The 12,667-nt window shown below is 46.1% G+C and overlaps 1 protein-coding gene across 1 annotated transcript in view; it reads left to right on the top strand.

Annotated features, from left to right (window-relative positions):
* Positions 1–12,667, top strand: part of TYRO3 (TYRO3 protein tyrosine kinase) — a gene marked incomplete at both ends in the record, with an annotated part of 42,435 nt that overhangs the window by 14,665 nt on the left and 15,103 nt on the right. Inside the window, 6 exons of the mRNA XM_084270417.1 lie at positions 2,070–2,185; positions 5,033–5,210; positions 5,699–5,841; positions 7,211–7,355; positions 11,397–11,526; positions 12,051–12,151. Of these exons, the coding sequence (XP_084126543.1) occupies positions 2,070–2,185; positions 5,033–5,210; positions 5,699–5,841; positions 7,211–7,355; positions 11,397–11,526; positions 12,051–12,151 (813 nt within the window). The remainder of the gene's footprint in view (positions 1–2,069; positions 2,186–5,032; positions 5,211–5,698; positions 5,842–7,210; positions 7,356–11,396; positions 11,527–12,050; positions 12,152–12,667) is intronic.

The raw sequence follows: 12,667 nt of genomic DNA, 5'->3' as shown, positions 1-12,667 counted from the left end.
TCTCAAAGATATGTTTGAAAGAGTAGTTAGAAACTTAGGGAAGCGATGAGGCTCTTCTAAAGAGCAGAAGTTTTGAAGATGTAGTACAGCTCCTGTTAAAATAAAGGCAGAGGCCCGAACAAGGGTATCAGCAGCACCAGGAGCAGGCACCTTGATCCCATGAACATGTAGACTTCATTGAAGTTATTCCTGGGAGTAGTTGTCCCTGCATGCATGATCAGGCCTGCCTTCTCTTACACAGATCCATCTGCTAATCAGGACTCTCGAGTCTTTCTGCAATTTATTAAACAATTTGTTTCTTCTGTGTTTCTGGAGACAAATATTTCTGCTGGGACATTTGCAAACCATTGCTGTTTTCTGCTGTAGTTGTTCATTATCTGTTCTCTGTAGTGCCCACAGTGTGCTGGGTGTACTCCAAGCAGAAAGTTAGTGTTATTGTAGCCCCCAGACCTGTACAAGGCCCCATTGTTCCAGCCTCTGTGAGCATGGAGGCAGTGAACTCTGGATCTGTTAACACTTAAGGCCTTCTTTTCAGACTGGGTTTGCTCTCCTTCCTGTGTGCAACTAAGACTCTTAGGATCGTATCCTGTGTTTTGGAGCAGGACAGGAAACGGCCACCCAAGGGTCTTTTCCCAATGGATGATGGGGAAGTGCATCTGTCCCTTCTGCAGGTTGTGTTTAGGGGAAAGTGCTAGCAAGCTGACCCTCTTCAGTGACTGTCTTGACGCCAGTGTGGGCGTGTTAGTGGTTGGGGTGTAGCTCATACCTCCTTTGGGCCTGCCATCCAGTGTGGAAAGTGACAGGTTGTGAAACCAAAAAGTTACAAAGTGTTTACAAAGGACTCAAGTGAATGACAACGTTTCAATGATACTCAGGTGAAAGAAGGCTTTTTTTCCCCCAAAAAGAACTTGCAAACCTCAATACCCAACATCAAAAGAGAGAAAGAAACCAAGACACAGAGAAGTCCAAATCACCTCACAAAAGACCTTTCACTGAAGGGCACAGAATTCATTGCCCAACTTCCATCTGTGACCCCTGCTCTGCTGCTCCACCTCCCTCCCGCTGTTCTTATCTAGGTGGCAGCCCCTACCCTGGTCCTGGTAACTAGTTAACCAGAGAACAAAGGCTTTCTAGGGTTAATCTGTGGCACCATCTACTCCCTGCCCCATGGCTTTGATCTGTGTGTTTCTCCTGCAGCAGGGCCCGATGGAGATGCTGAAGGTAGTACTGTGGTTGTCCTGGGTGCAGTGAGAGACGAAGGTGCTGTGTGGCAGAGTAGAGGATGCAGCTGGAAGAATCTTGGTTTGCAGTTATTTTTCCACTGCTGTTTTCCACTGGATACAGCTCAGGAGAGGTGGAAAATTTTGGTGTGTAGGCAGAGCTTTGTCCTTAATTTGTGGTGTGGTATCAGCCATGTAATGGGCGCTCCCTGTGCCTCGAGTTGTGCCTCTGTAGAGCAGTGTGCTGAGGTTTGTCATCTGGCAGAGGCACGGTTTTCAGTCCAGGCTGTGTCCCAGGATGTTTGAGGAGGAGTTTGTAGCAGACAGCCTGAGGCAGCAGCACTTTCACAGCACGGGGTGGTCTCTTGCAAATCCGGCTACAAGGTATTCGGGTCACTACAGCAAAACCAGCCTTCCAAGGGTACTGGCAGAACTGGTTTTGGGGGCTGGAGTGAGACCTGGGTAGGGATTTTAAAGCCCTGATTTGGTTCACAATGTAGGTCCACCAGCAGTTTTGTGCAAAGAGCTGGGTCCTGCATTGCAATGGAGGGGGCAGGGAAGGAGGTTATCTAGGGAAGGTGTAAATATTACACCCTGGCTTGGTGATCAAAGACCTCAACCGCTGCCTGTGTGCATCAGGCGAGTATGCTGGACTGGGGAAGGATGGGTGCTGGTGTTAAGATAATACTTCCATTCACAACAGCCAGGGTCACTCTCTAAAGATGTCATATTGTAACGTTTCTGTTAGTGATCTTATTGCATAATTTCTAGCCTCGAGCCTCTGCCACTTCCATGTGAATACCTGCTCAGATCTGTGTGTGCTGAAAGGTCTCTTTGTTTTCTTTATAGCCATGCCTCTCTCGCCTCTCAATGTAACTGTAAGCCAAGTCACCAGCAGCAATGCCAGCGTGGTCTGGGTGCCAGGATTTGATGGCCGCGCACCCCTCCATTCTTGCACTCTTCAGGTACGGCCCCTCTGGATTGTCCCCTGCCCTGCATGAAGAATGGGACTCCCCTGAGTCATGATGTTGCTTGGGCCAAATTCTGCTCTCCTGACTGCTTTGTAGAAGTCTCTGAATTTTGATTCCACAGTTTTAAGGCATGGAAACTTAACAGGATGTAACACGAGGTGTATATGGGTGCAAAAGAGCAGGGCCTTTAAGTTTTGAGCATGAAGTGTCCAGTTGAGAGTTTGAGACTGGCCCCATTCTCCCTCCTGGCAGGTTATCACATCTATTACTCTGTGACAGCTACTCTGTGCAGACTACTAGACTACAGCACATATGAAGCACACATCACGTGTTGGGAAGTGCTCTTGAGTAGCTGCAGGATGCTCACATGCCTTGCTAGCATAGAGCAGGCAGCCCATGGTAACTCGTTTCAGTGCCTGTGACTCCCGTGCCAGCTCAGCCCTGTGCTTTGGAGGTGCCAGAGGAAATGCTGGGTTCCAGACATATCACTGGGACTGGTGGATAAGGAGCTTGTAAAGTGTGGGATGTTGTACAGCAAAGGTGAGAATGATGGAGGCAGGAGACAGGGCTTCTTGACACAAAGTCAGGTCTATCAAACATTTCAGAGTGATTTTTAAGCTCTGTCTCTAAACCTTGATTGGTTTTCCTTTGTCAAAGATCAATTCTGCCTGGAAAATAAAGGGGGATAATTTCCTTTAGCTCTACTGGGTGCTGATCACTCAGCATCTCTGAAAGACTAGACCACTTCTTTAGGTTCCTGGGAGCAGGGGTACGTGGCCAACTTCAGGCAGAGTTAGTTTCTAGCATTGCACAAGTATCAGAAAGAAACAGTGATTCCCAGAGCAGGCTGTGCAAACCCAGCTAGGCACGCAAGGCTCCCTGTGGGTTTATCTGCCAGGTGTGAGTATTGGGCCCCCACCCCATGCTTTCCCTACCTGATTACAGCAGCAACATGAGCTGGCTCAGAATTTCTGTGGGGTGTTGCCAACTATGTAGAAGAGGATTATGAACACAAGGTATGCTGGAAGCAGCCTAGCTAATTCACTTGCAGTCCTCTTTATTGAGGAGGGAACCAGAGATGTTGTTCTCTAACGCTTATTCCCTTTCATAAGTAACGGAAACCATCGCCTTGTCTGAACTCACTGGCAGAAAGAATGGCTGGCCTGGGTCTCCGGGTTTTGTTGCTGCTTCTGTTCTTGCTCACAGTCAAAAGTGGTTTTCTTCCTCTGCTTTACAATGCAAGTTATCTCCAGTTGGAATAGCCTATTCTCTCCAGCTCCCATGCTGCAATGCTAATCGCCCTGGGTTTAGAGTTCTCGCCTCCCCCCCCCCTTCACTTTTGGCAGGGGTAGGAGTAGGGGGATGGGACTTGTGGAAAAGAGGCTGAATCAGAGCAGCTCAGTTTCTATCCGCTCAGCACTCTCTCACCCCTTTTCTAAGCCTTTTCTGTTCTGTTTGGGGAGGACGAGGTTCCTGCGTTTGGATCTGAGAGCAGGGTGACTTGGCAGGAGCCCTTTGCTGACAGAAAGCCGTGCTTCCCCCACGTCTTTCACTTCGAGAGACGCTGACCCACATCTCCGTGTGAAAATGCACATGCTCCTGCCTCCCCACCATTGCATTTCTGCTCGGAGCCTCACAGAAAGAGAAGGGGAATTGAAACTTTGGCTGTGGTTTTCTGGCACTCGGGAATTGCAGCAGGTGCCCCAAGAGCACTGTGTTCGGACAGGCAGCTTGCTTCTGGGGACAGGGTAGGGAGTCACTGTGTTTACTGGCTGCTAATCCAAGCCGTGTTCCAGGGCATGAAGGGGGCAGATGTAAGAGGACTGACACTTGGGGCTGTGGAACAGAAACACATCATCGAACTGACAGGGTTTTACACAAAAGTCTGCTTGTTTTCCCCCTTGCTTTGGATGGCACTGATAACGACAACAACGTGCTTTTCTATTAAGGAAACTTGAGAGTCTTTTTATTAGCCAAATAAATCAGTAGGCCAAAAAGTGTATGTGAGAATGAGCAGAAGGCAGGGAGAAAGACTGCTATATAAAGAACATAAAACCCACATGAGCGTTTTGCTTCTGTCAGTAACACTGTGCTTTTACTCCCAGCTCTGCTATTTTGTATGCATTTGAGAAGAAAGATAGGCTGAGCCTGGGAACTATGCAGTGATTTCTGCTATTGTCAGTACAAAAGCAGGAGAGTCGAACCTGTCTGTGCATTAAAAGCACAGGGTGATAGCAGATTTAAATTAATATTCATGTTGCTTAAAAGTTCAGATTTGGGGGAGACAAAAAAAAAAAAGGGTTCTAGGAGTGGTATAAAAAGTTTCTTTTCAGTTTAATTTGGAACAGTTTAGTTGAACTAAGCCAAGAGTGTCTACCACATCTTTAATCCACCACAAAACTGAAAGTATATAAACTGCTGAAAAAGGAGTTGGGAAAAAGGTAACGGGACTAATCTACCACCTTTCATTGCCCAGATTTAGACAAGCCTCAGAAACCACTCGAAGCAACAAGCATGTTTAGTTTTCTTTCAAGGAAATAATAATCAACGGGAGGATTTGTGACGTATGTAAGGAAACGTTTCAAAATAGGTAACCAAATTTTCAGCTCATGGAAAAATGTTTTGCTGCCAGGGTGAGGAGAGTGATGTCACTTAAACCAAATAAAGGTGTGGCTCATGTTTCTTAGTTTGAGAGCTCCCTTTTCCGTATTTTAAATACCACTGGTACCTTATCTGTTCTTGTACATTCCTAAACTAACCATGAACTGGATTCTTATCCCTATGAACCCATTAGTCATGTGGCTTACAGTAACAGTCTTGTCTGTCTCACTCTTGGCACAGGTAGCTGAGTCACCAGACGGCCAGGAGGTCTCCACTGAAGTCACTCCAGTGCCACCCTTTACCTACGGTGTGCAAGGCCTGAAGCATTCCACCAACTACAGCGTGCGGGTGCAGTGCAGCAATGAGATGGGTAGCTCCCCGTTCACTGACAGGGTTTATTTCCAGACCCTGGAGCTTGGTAAGCAAACAGCAGACGAGAAAGGGAAGGCAGTTCTGAATCTGAAAAAGAAACGATGTTAAACTTCACTCACCTCCTCCTTGCTAATCCTGAAGCATGGGAAGCATTACACTGTTAGATGGCTCTTCTCTTCTGAGCGTCTCCCAACACCTAATGTGGAATAATAACACGCAGTCAGGTGTGGTTAACTGTGGCAGTGCATGAGCTGCCAGGTGATCCAGCCACGGAACTACTGCACGCTGGGCCTGTGTCCCATTCACTCACTTCCTGGGGTCTCAGAAAGGAAAGAGAGACCCTGACCAACCTTATCTTCTCCACTCGAAGTAAATCCAGTGCTGGTGGCTTGCAGAAGTTGTTCTCTCCCCTCACGTTCTCTCTTGCAGCTGCTCTCAGGAAGGGACAGTAAAACCCATCTTTCCCGCCATTTTCAGTGTGGATAGTGTGTTATTTTCCTGCCAGAGTGATTGTGTTCTGCCCTCTGCTTTCAGCTCCAAGCAGCACCCCACAAAATATCCATGTTATCCAACGGGATCCTGGGCTGATTTTGGAGTGGGAAGGTGTGGCTCCAGAGGTACTGAAAGAAAATGTCCTGGGATACAGGCTGGAGTGGATTCAGGATAATGTGACTCAGGTAACAGCTTGAGAGGGGAGCCAGACACCTGCGGGCACAGAGTTGGAGAATGTTCGTGTTAAATTTTCTAGGCATTAGGGTCCCTCATCCCTTATCTGTACTGGGGGATAGATGGCCAGCATTACTTTTGTATAAATGGATCTGTTCTGATTTGCAGCAACTCCTAAGTATTTGGCCTCAAGATCTGGGCCCATTTTTCCCTTCCTTTATATATATATATATTTATATATATGAAGCACCTGTCACCATATAGGCATATTCAGAATTTCTTCACTTGCATGTTCATATGTGGACAGACTAGTTCTCCACCTGTACAAGGACAACATAGATTTCATTTTGTCTCTGCCTCTTTGTAGTGCTGTCCCAGAGGCAGCACAAACAGTGTGGGATCTGGGCCTTCTCTCTCCTGTGACTGAGAGTTTGCTTTCCAAATCCTAGCAGCAAATGTGTCTTTAACAAGTGAAGAAGTTATACTGTAAAGCACAGAAAGAAGATGGCAGATCCTTTCATTTCATTTACGGTGTACAGGGAGTTGAAAGGACCCTGTCAGGGCAGAAGGCCTTTCATTTGTTCCTCAGCATTGACCTTCCCAAGTATCTATCTGCCTTTGAAGTTCACAGCATTTCTTATGGTGTCTTGCTTCTTAATATGTACTTAGCCAGTGCTCATTAATGGTGAACAAGCCTGTAATAACAGACAGCTAGAGGGAAAAGAGACTTGCTTCCTCTTTTGTGTGACCCATTTCGTACTTGGTTAGCATCACTGACTTCAACAATATTTTGAGTTTCCCTTGAATTTACATTGTGTCAGTGGTGACAGACAAATCTCCAAGGGTTTACTGCAAATAATGTGTTTGAAGAAGATGCACAAAATTACTGAAAATGTTGGCCTTGCCATCCTAAGTGAAAATTGGCCATGAAATTCAGGAGCCATTTGGGATTTGATCAACAAGTTAAAACAGACAGACTCCTCCCTTGGATTAAAGCTGTCAGATGCTTTGCACAATGTGGACTCATCTCTATGTTTAAACCACAAGAAGGAGGTGTAGCTTTTAATAGCAGAACATCCCCCCTCCTCCCCCTACACATTTCTATAGCAACTTTCATGGAAGGACCTCACAGGAGGAAATCATTAAACCTCCTATCTTTCCTATGCACTGGGAAACTATTAGCAGTTTTTTGAGAAGAGAAACCCAAGATAACAGCCAAGTTAGTGGCAAAATTAAGACTAGGCCCCAGGAGTCACAACTCCTAACCCTTGTTACAGCACCAACAAAGCATGTGGTAATGTTTTGTTTCAGTTTTACAGGTGAAGTTTTAGGCTAGGTCCATTTTAAGACAGCTTACAGTTTGTTGCTGTTTGCTCTCAGGGGGAGATGATCGTACAGGATACAAAAGCTAATCTCACAACGTGGAATCCTTTCAAAGACCTGATCATTAGGGTCTGCGTGCTGAACTCAGCGGGATGTGGGCCCTGGAGCGACCTCTTCCTGCTTGAAGCCCAAGAAGTCATGGGTGAGTGTCCACCGCCTTCACTTCGCTTTGGGGAAAAAGGCAGAAGTTCTGGAACAGCTGTTCTTCTCTGACTCTTCTCCTTTCAGTGCTTACAGCTGGCTGAGCCAAGTGGCTTTACACAACAGCACACTTCATCAAGCAGAGTAGAAATTAAATAATGTTTAAAGAGCTGGTATAAACAAACCAGCTTCTGGCCACTACTGCATCTTCTTTAACGGGCTTTTGCTGTGCACAGTGCAGTGCAGGGCAAGGGAAGACACAATAGAAAAGGTGCACATGAAGGTTTGAAATCTTTCATTTAGGCTCACTCTTTACAAGAGTAAACGTGACAGAAAGCTCCTCCATAAGTTCTCTTCTCTAATTTAATTTGAAGTTGTTCCTGACTAGATTCAGTTGTGCCTGATTTAAATCATGGCCCCGTGGGGGTGTGTAATGGTTTTACTGAATGTGTATTCAACCGGTTCAGGTTTCCCCATGGAATAGCTGAACCACCGGCAGAAGAGGGAGATGATGGTACAGAATATGTGAGGAAGGAACATTCATTCCTAGTGACAAAGGGCAGTTAGGCTCATCTGTGCTAGTTTTCTTGCTGCTTCTATTTCTCAGTGGATGGGTAAAGGGAGTTAGGTTGTGGAGAGGGGCATGATATTATGTGGTGAGATGGGTAGAAGGGAAGGAAGAATGCTGCTTGTGAAGGAAACCGTAAACCAACTAAGAGGAAGATGTTCTGGGTAAGGTACAGGTTGGTGATAAGAAGTCAGAGGTGTGATCATGTAGAAATGCCATAGTCTCTTTGAGGTTTTGTTTCCAGCGCCTGTGGCAGGACAAGACAGGAACTGCTGCTCCTTTCCTGCTCCACACCTCTTTTGAGGAATCATGTGGACATTTATCCCTGCTGATCCCTCCATGCTTAGGGATAGCAGGGGGAACTTAGAGTGGTGTTCCTAGGCAAGCAGGAGGTGGGGGTTAGGGGCAGAATAATCAGGAGAGAACTGTAGCCTTACTTGCAGCAGTGCATCTCATGTTGGTTTTAATATGCATGTAACTCAGGCAGGCCCTCTTGTAACCTAGTTCGTGCAGTGAAGTCAGTACTGACGGTTGTGTGTGAGCACACAGTTGGTAGGATCAAAGCATTCAGATTATTTAAAGCAGGGTGCAGAGGTCCAGAGCTGACTCCACTAGAGGTTGGGCATGGGCTTGATCAATGTCTTTCTCACGCTTTTTGCTCGGGTATTTTCTGTGACACCCAAATACAGAGAAAAGTACCTGAAAGGATGAGAAGATCCCTTTGGAAAATGGCCAGTACTGGCAAGAAGCCACAGGGAATGTATAGGGTTTGCGTTTTACAGGGAGCTGGGATGGAATAATCCCAAAAGCATGATATGTTTGCTTGTTTTTATTTACAAACCACTTCAAAACCAGCAACATCAGGAGCGGTGCCTGTTCTGGCCAAATGCTGTCTGGAAGCACCTATATTTCTTCACAGGCTGGCAATAAAGGTGCACTGTGGAAACGCTGACAGACCTTAAACGGTGGAGCTGCAGAAAGCCTGCAGTTTTGTTTCAGGCCTGCTAGAACATATAAGTTGCTTCCTTTCCTAAAATAGCAAACTGGCACCGGTTGCTTTACGTGAGAAATGCCAGGGGTGTTTTCTGACCGGCTCCCGGTGCGGCAGTCAGGATGACTAAGCCTGTATAAACTTTAAGTCGTTATTTGTCATCACAGCAAACTGAGTGGGAGCTCCACCCAGCTTATGCAGAGATATTAACAAAGATGGTTTTAATGTTTTCAGAAGCATTCTCAGTAGAAAAATCTCTCTCTTCCATTGCAGGGAGAGGAACAGAACGGGCCCAGTAGCTTTTCTTCCTGTCTGTAATCGTCAGGATTGTATGCAGAAGACCTGGGTCATGTTCTTTGCACACCTTTGTGATACAAAACCTGCTGCAGAAGTAAAAATGGGTTCTCCCATCATCAAAGGGCTCCTAAATACTCATTTAAGCTCGTGTAATAATAATGTCTGCTCTCTGCCCTGTGTGTGGTCTTATGGTGTATGCCAGTTGGGAAAGAGGGGTTCGGGATTGGGGAGAGAGACAAGAGTTGGGGGAGGAGAGGCAGCTTGGTCTTTGCTTGGGCTGCAGCCATCCTCTCTAGCTCAGTGGCACGAGTGGGAAGCAATGATCTGTGGGGCAGAGGAGCAGCAGTGCATTTCAACATGAATTTCTATTCCTGACACACTCACTATAAACCGAAGGATAGGCTCCTGATTCCTGCCCGTTCAGAAACACAGAAAACTGTTCTGTTTACTTGGTTGTGATTCATCCTGCTTTTGGAGGGACCCCCCAGAAGGTGACCTAAATCCCTGCTCTCTCTCAACAGGCCAGCTACCCGTCAGAGACTACAAAAGTAGGCCAAGGGAGATTTGTCTCACCACAGGGGGAAGGAAACATTGTTAACTATCAGGGAGGACCTTTCACATCAGTGCTGTTAATTGTTTCTACCCTAATTGTTTGGCAGGAGCAGCCCCAGTGATTGTCTTGAGAATTGTGGAGAGGGTTGGAGTTACCCTTTGTTTTATTTTCATTCTGCTTCTGTTTCTGATCCCTCTCCCTCCTCATAAGCAGCCTTGAAGGCCAGGTCAAAAGAGAACATGTGAGTCACTGAAGGAGATAAGATGCTGGAAAATAGGTGCTAAAGCTCTGGTAATTTGTTTCAAGTGGAGAAGTACTAGTCTGCTTCCTCAGTGATCCAGAATTCTGCTTCCTTAAGCTCTACCTGTTTATGAGACGCACAGCACTTCTTTAAACGCTTGGATGATAAGGCTCAACAGTGTAACTGTTAATCAAGCCTTAAAAGCATTTTGCCTGCCAGGACTGTGCCAGTAACCATATCTGACTCCTTTTCACATCCATCTATGCAGAGGTTCATCCAAATCTTAGCCTTAACATCTCTTTTAAAGACAGATTTACTTACACTTTCATGACATAATGGGATTACTTATATCATCAAAGAGGATTCTTCCTTGACTTCTGCTAAAGCACGGTCAGAGGAACATGAAAACGAAGGAGATGCTTAGAGACTTGTTACCTGTTCTTGTTTGGTTTTAAACAATTCAGAGATACAAGGACTACCCTAGATTTTAATAAACTCATTCAACTTTACATTTAATCTTTACTAATTGTATTTGGAGAAGAGATGTCTCAGGGAATTGGATTAATTTATCTGTTGTTTGCCAAGCATCTTTTATTCATAACCATATTGCTTATCTTCCTTTGCTGGCAGCTTACTCAGATTGGCAGCATCTTCTTTTTCTTCTGGAGGTAGTTTCTAGTGAAAAGCTTGTATACGTATTCTGGGAGCAGAATTGGAACCTGTGTGCTGCCCAACCCACGGGGCACTTTTTAAAATTCACCTTTTCTTTGGTGGAGAAACACTGAGAAGTTACAACCAACCAACAGCAATTAGGAAGTTACAGCCAATGTTTAGTCTCACAGGGTGCTTCTCTTTATGGGAGAGGTGAGAGGGGAAATGTCAATATTTTCAACCAGATTGTCATGAGGCAATTGTCTTTCTCTATTGTCTCTGAAAACACTAATCTGGTTGGCATTCAGGCAGTGCTTACGTAACCTGGTCAGGGTTCTGCTGACTGTCTCAAACAGGTCCAGGAGAAACCTGCACAGAAAATACTGGTATTAAGCAAGTTTTTTTCCTGAGAGTCCAGTGTAAAGCACCCCAGATCATGAGCTCCACTAAAGTAGCATAATCTGGAGCAGCACCTTTTACTTTCTCGAGGCTCAAAGCTAAGAGTAGGCTGTGATAACTGGGTGCATCTGCTCTGCCTTTGCTGTGCCAAACGACTGGTTTTTCTGAGGATTGACTGAGTAGCTGTTAGTGTGGAATGCCAGTGTCCGCTGATCCACTGCGCACGCCCGATCCAGCAGCGTGGCATTCCCGTTCTAAAGCGAACAGAAGGAATATCCCAGTGTGGCCTGTTTACCATTGACAGCCTTGTGATTCCTGACTGGTGTTCTCTCTGTCTTGTAGGTGGCCAGAGACAACCTCCTTATGGGACGTCCTGGGTTCCTGTGGCATTGGGCATTCTCACAGCTCTGGTCACGGCTGTTGCTCTGGCTCTCATTCTCCTTCGAAAAAGAAGAAAGGAAACTCGGTTTGGGTAAGGGAGGTTCTCTGTGGGCTGGTTAGAGAGACCTTTGCCTTCTCCTGTAGTGTGGTTTCTGACTCTGGTTTTATAAAAGCATTGTGGATGGAGTACTCTTGCCACTTCCGTTGGCTAAGTATTTTCTCACAATTTTGGGGGTGACCCTGGATTGGAGATTAGCAGGAAGGTGCCCTACCTTAATGTGATGTCAGTAGCTAGGCCTGATTAGAATATGGTCTCCCAGACATCCCTCTCACAGCAGGATCTCTGTTGATGTGACTATTGCAACCTACCCCAACCTGCGGCTTCTCCCAGGCACTTGGGATGAGAAATTCCCTTCTTTCAGAAGGCTCCCCCCACCTCCAGGTACCAGCAAGGGAGCATAAACTCACTATTCCTCCTCTCCTGCTACTCCCTCTTTAATGCAACTGTAGTATTTGTATGGCAAGGGGTGAGAAGCCACCTGTAGTGTTAGGACACCCTTTTAGAAGTGAATGGCTCATGTAATCATAGTCCCATGTGTCTTTTCTGCCTTCTAGCCATGCCTTTGGCAGCGTGGTTGGCAGAGGGGATCCAGCAGTCCATTTCAGAGCTGCCAGGTCTTTCAACAGAGAGGGCCCAGAGCTCATTGAAGCAACATGTAAGTAGAATGACCTCGGTGTTTCTGCCTGAGATGCTGTGGTCACACGTGTGCTGTTTTCTCTTTGTTTGCCCTGAAACTGATGGGTTTGGATCCAGAATGTGGGATTTATTTACAAGGAGAGTTAGACAACTGTGGATGGCGGAGGTGAGAGATCAGAATTGTTGTTGCCATACCAATTACATAGCACTTGCTAATTACAGCTGCAGTCATTGTTTCTATTAATGCAAGGCATAAATTTGCCACTCCCCTGCCCCAGTTTCACACTACAGGGACTCCTTCAACTATAATATTATGCAACAATGAGATAAATATGGCTTAATAATATTAGCAGCATGCCTTAAACTCAGTTTGCTGTGCTGTGCTACAAGCATGAACCAATTAATTGGTCTTGGAAGGCCAGGAATTAGTAGCTTCTCAAACAGATGTCCCAGGAATGGCCAGAGTTATGGTGATCCATTCCTGTCTCCTGGTTTGGCCAGGGCACAGCTTTCTGTAGAAGTGCTGCATGGCTGG

This window comes from Gallinula chloropus, assembly GCF_964237585.1.
Source record: "Gallinula chloropus genome assembly, chromosome: 14".
Classification (NCBI taxonomy): domain Eukaryota; kingdom Metazoa; phylum Chordata; class Aves; order Gruiformes; family Rallidae; genus Gallinula; species Gallinula chloropus.
The sequence above is the reverse complement of the archived record's forward strand: the minus strand, read 5'-3'. Positions and strand labels throughout refer to the sequence as shown.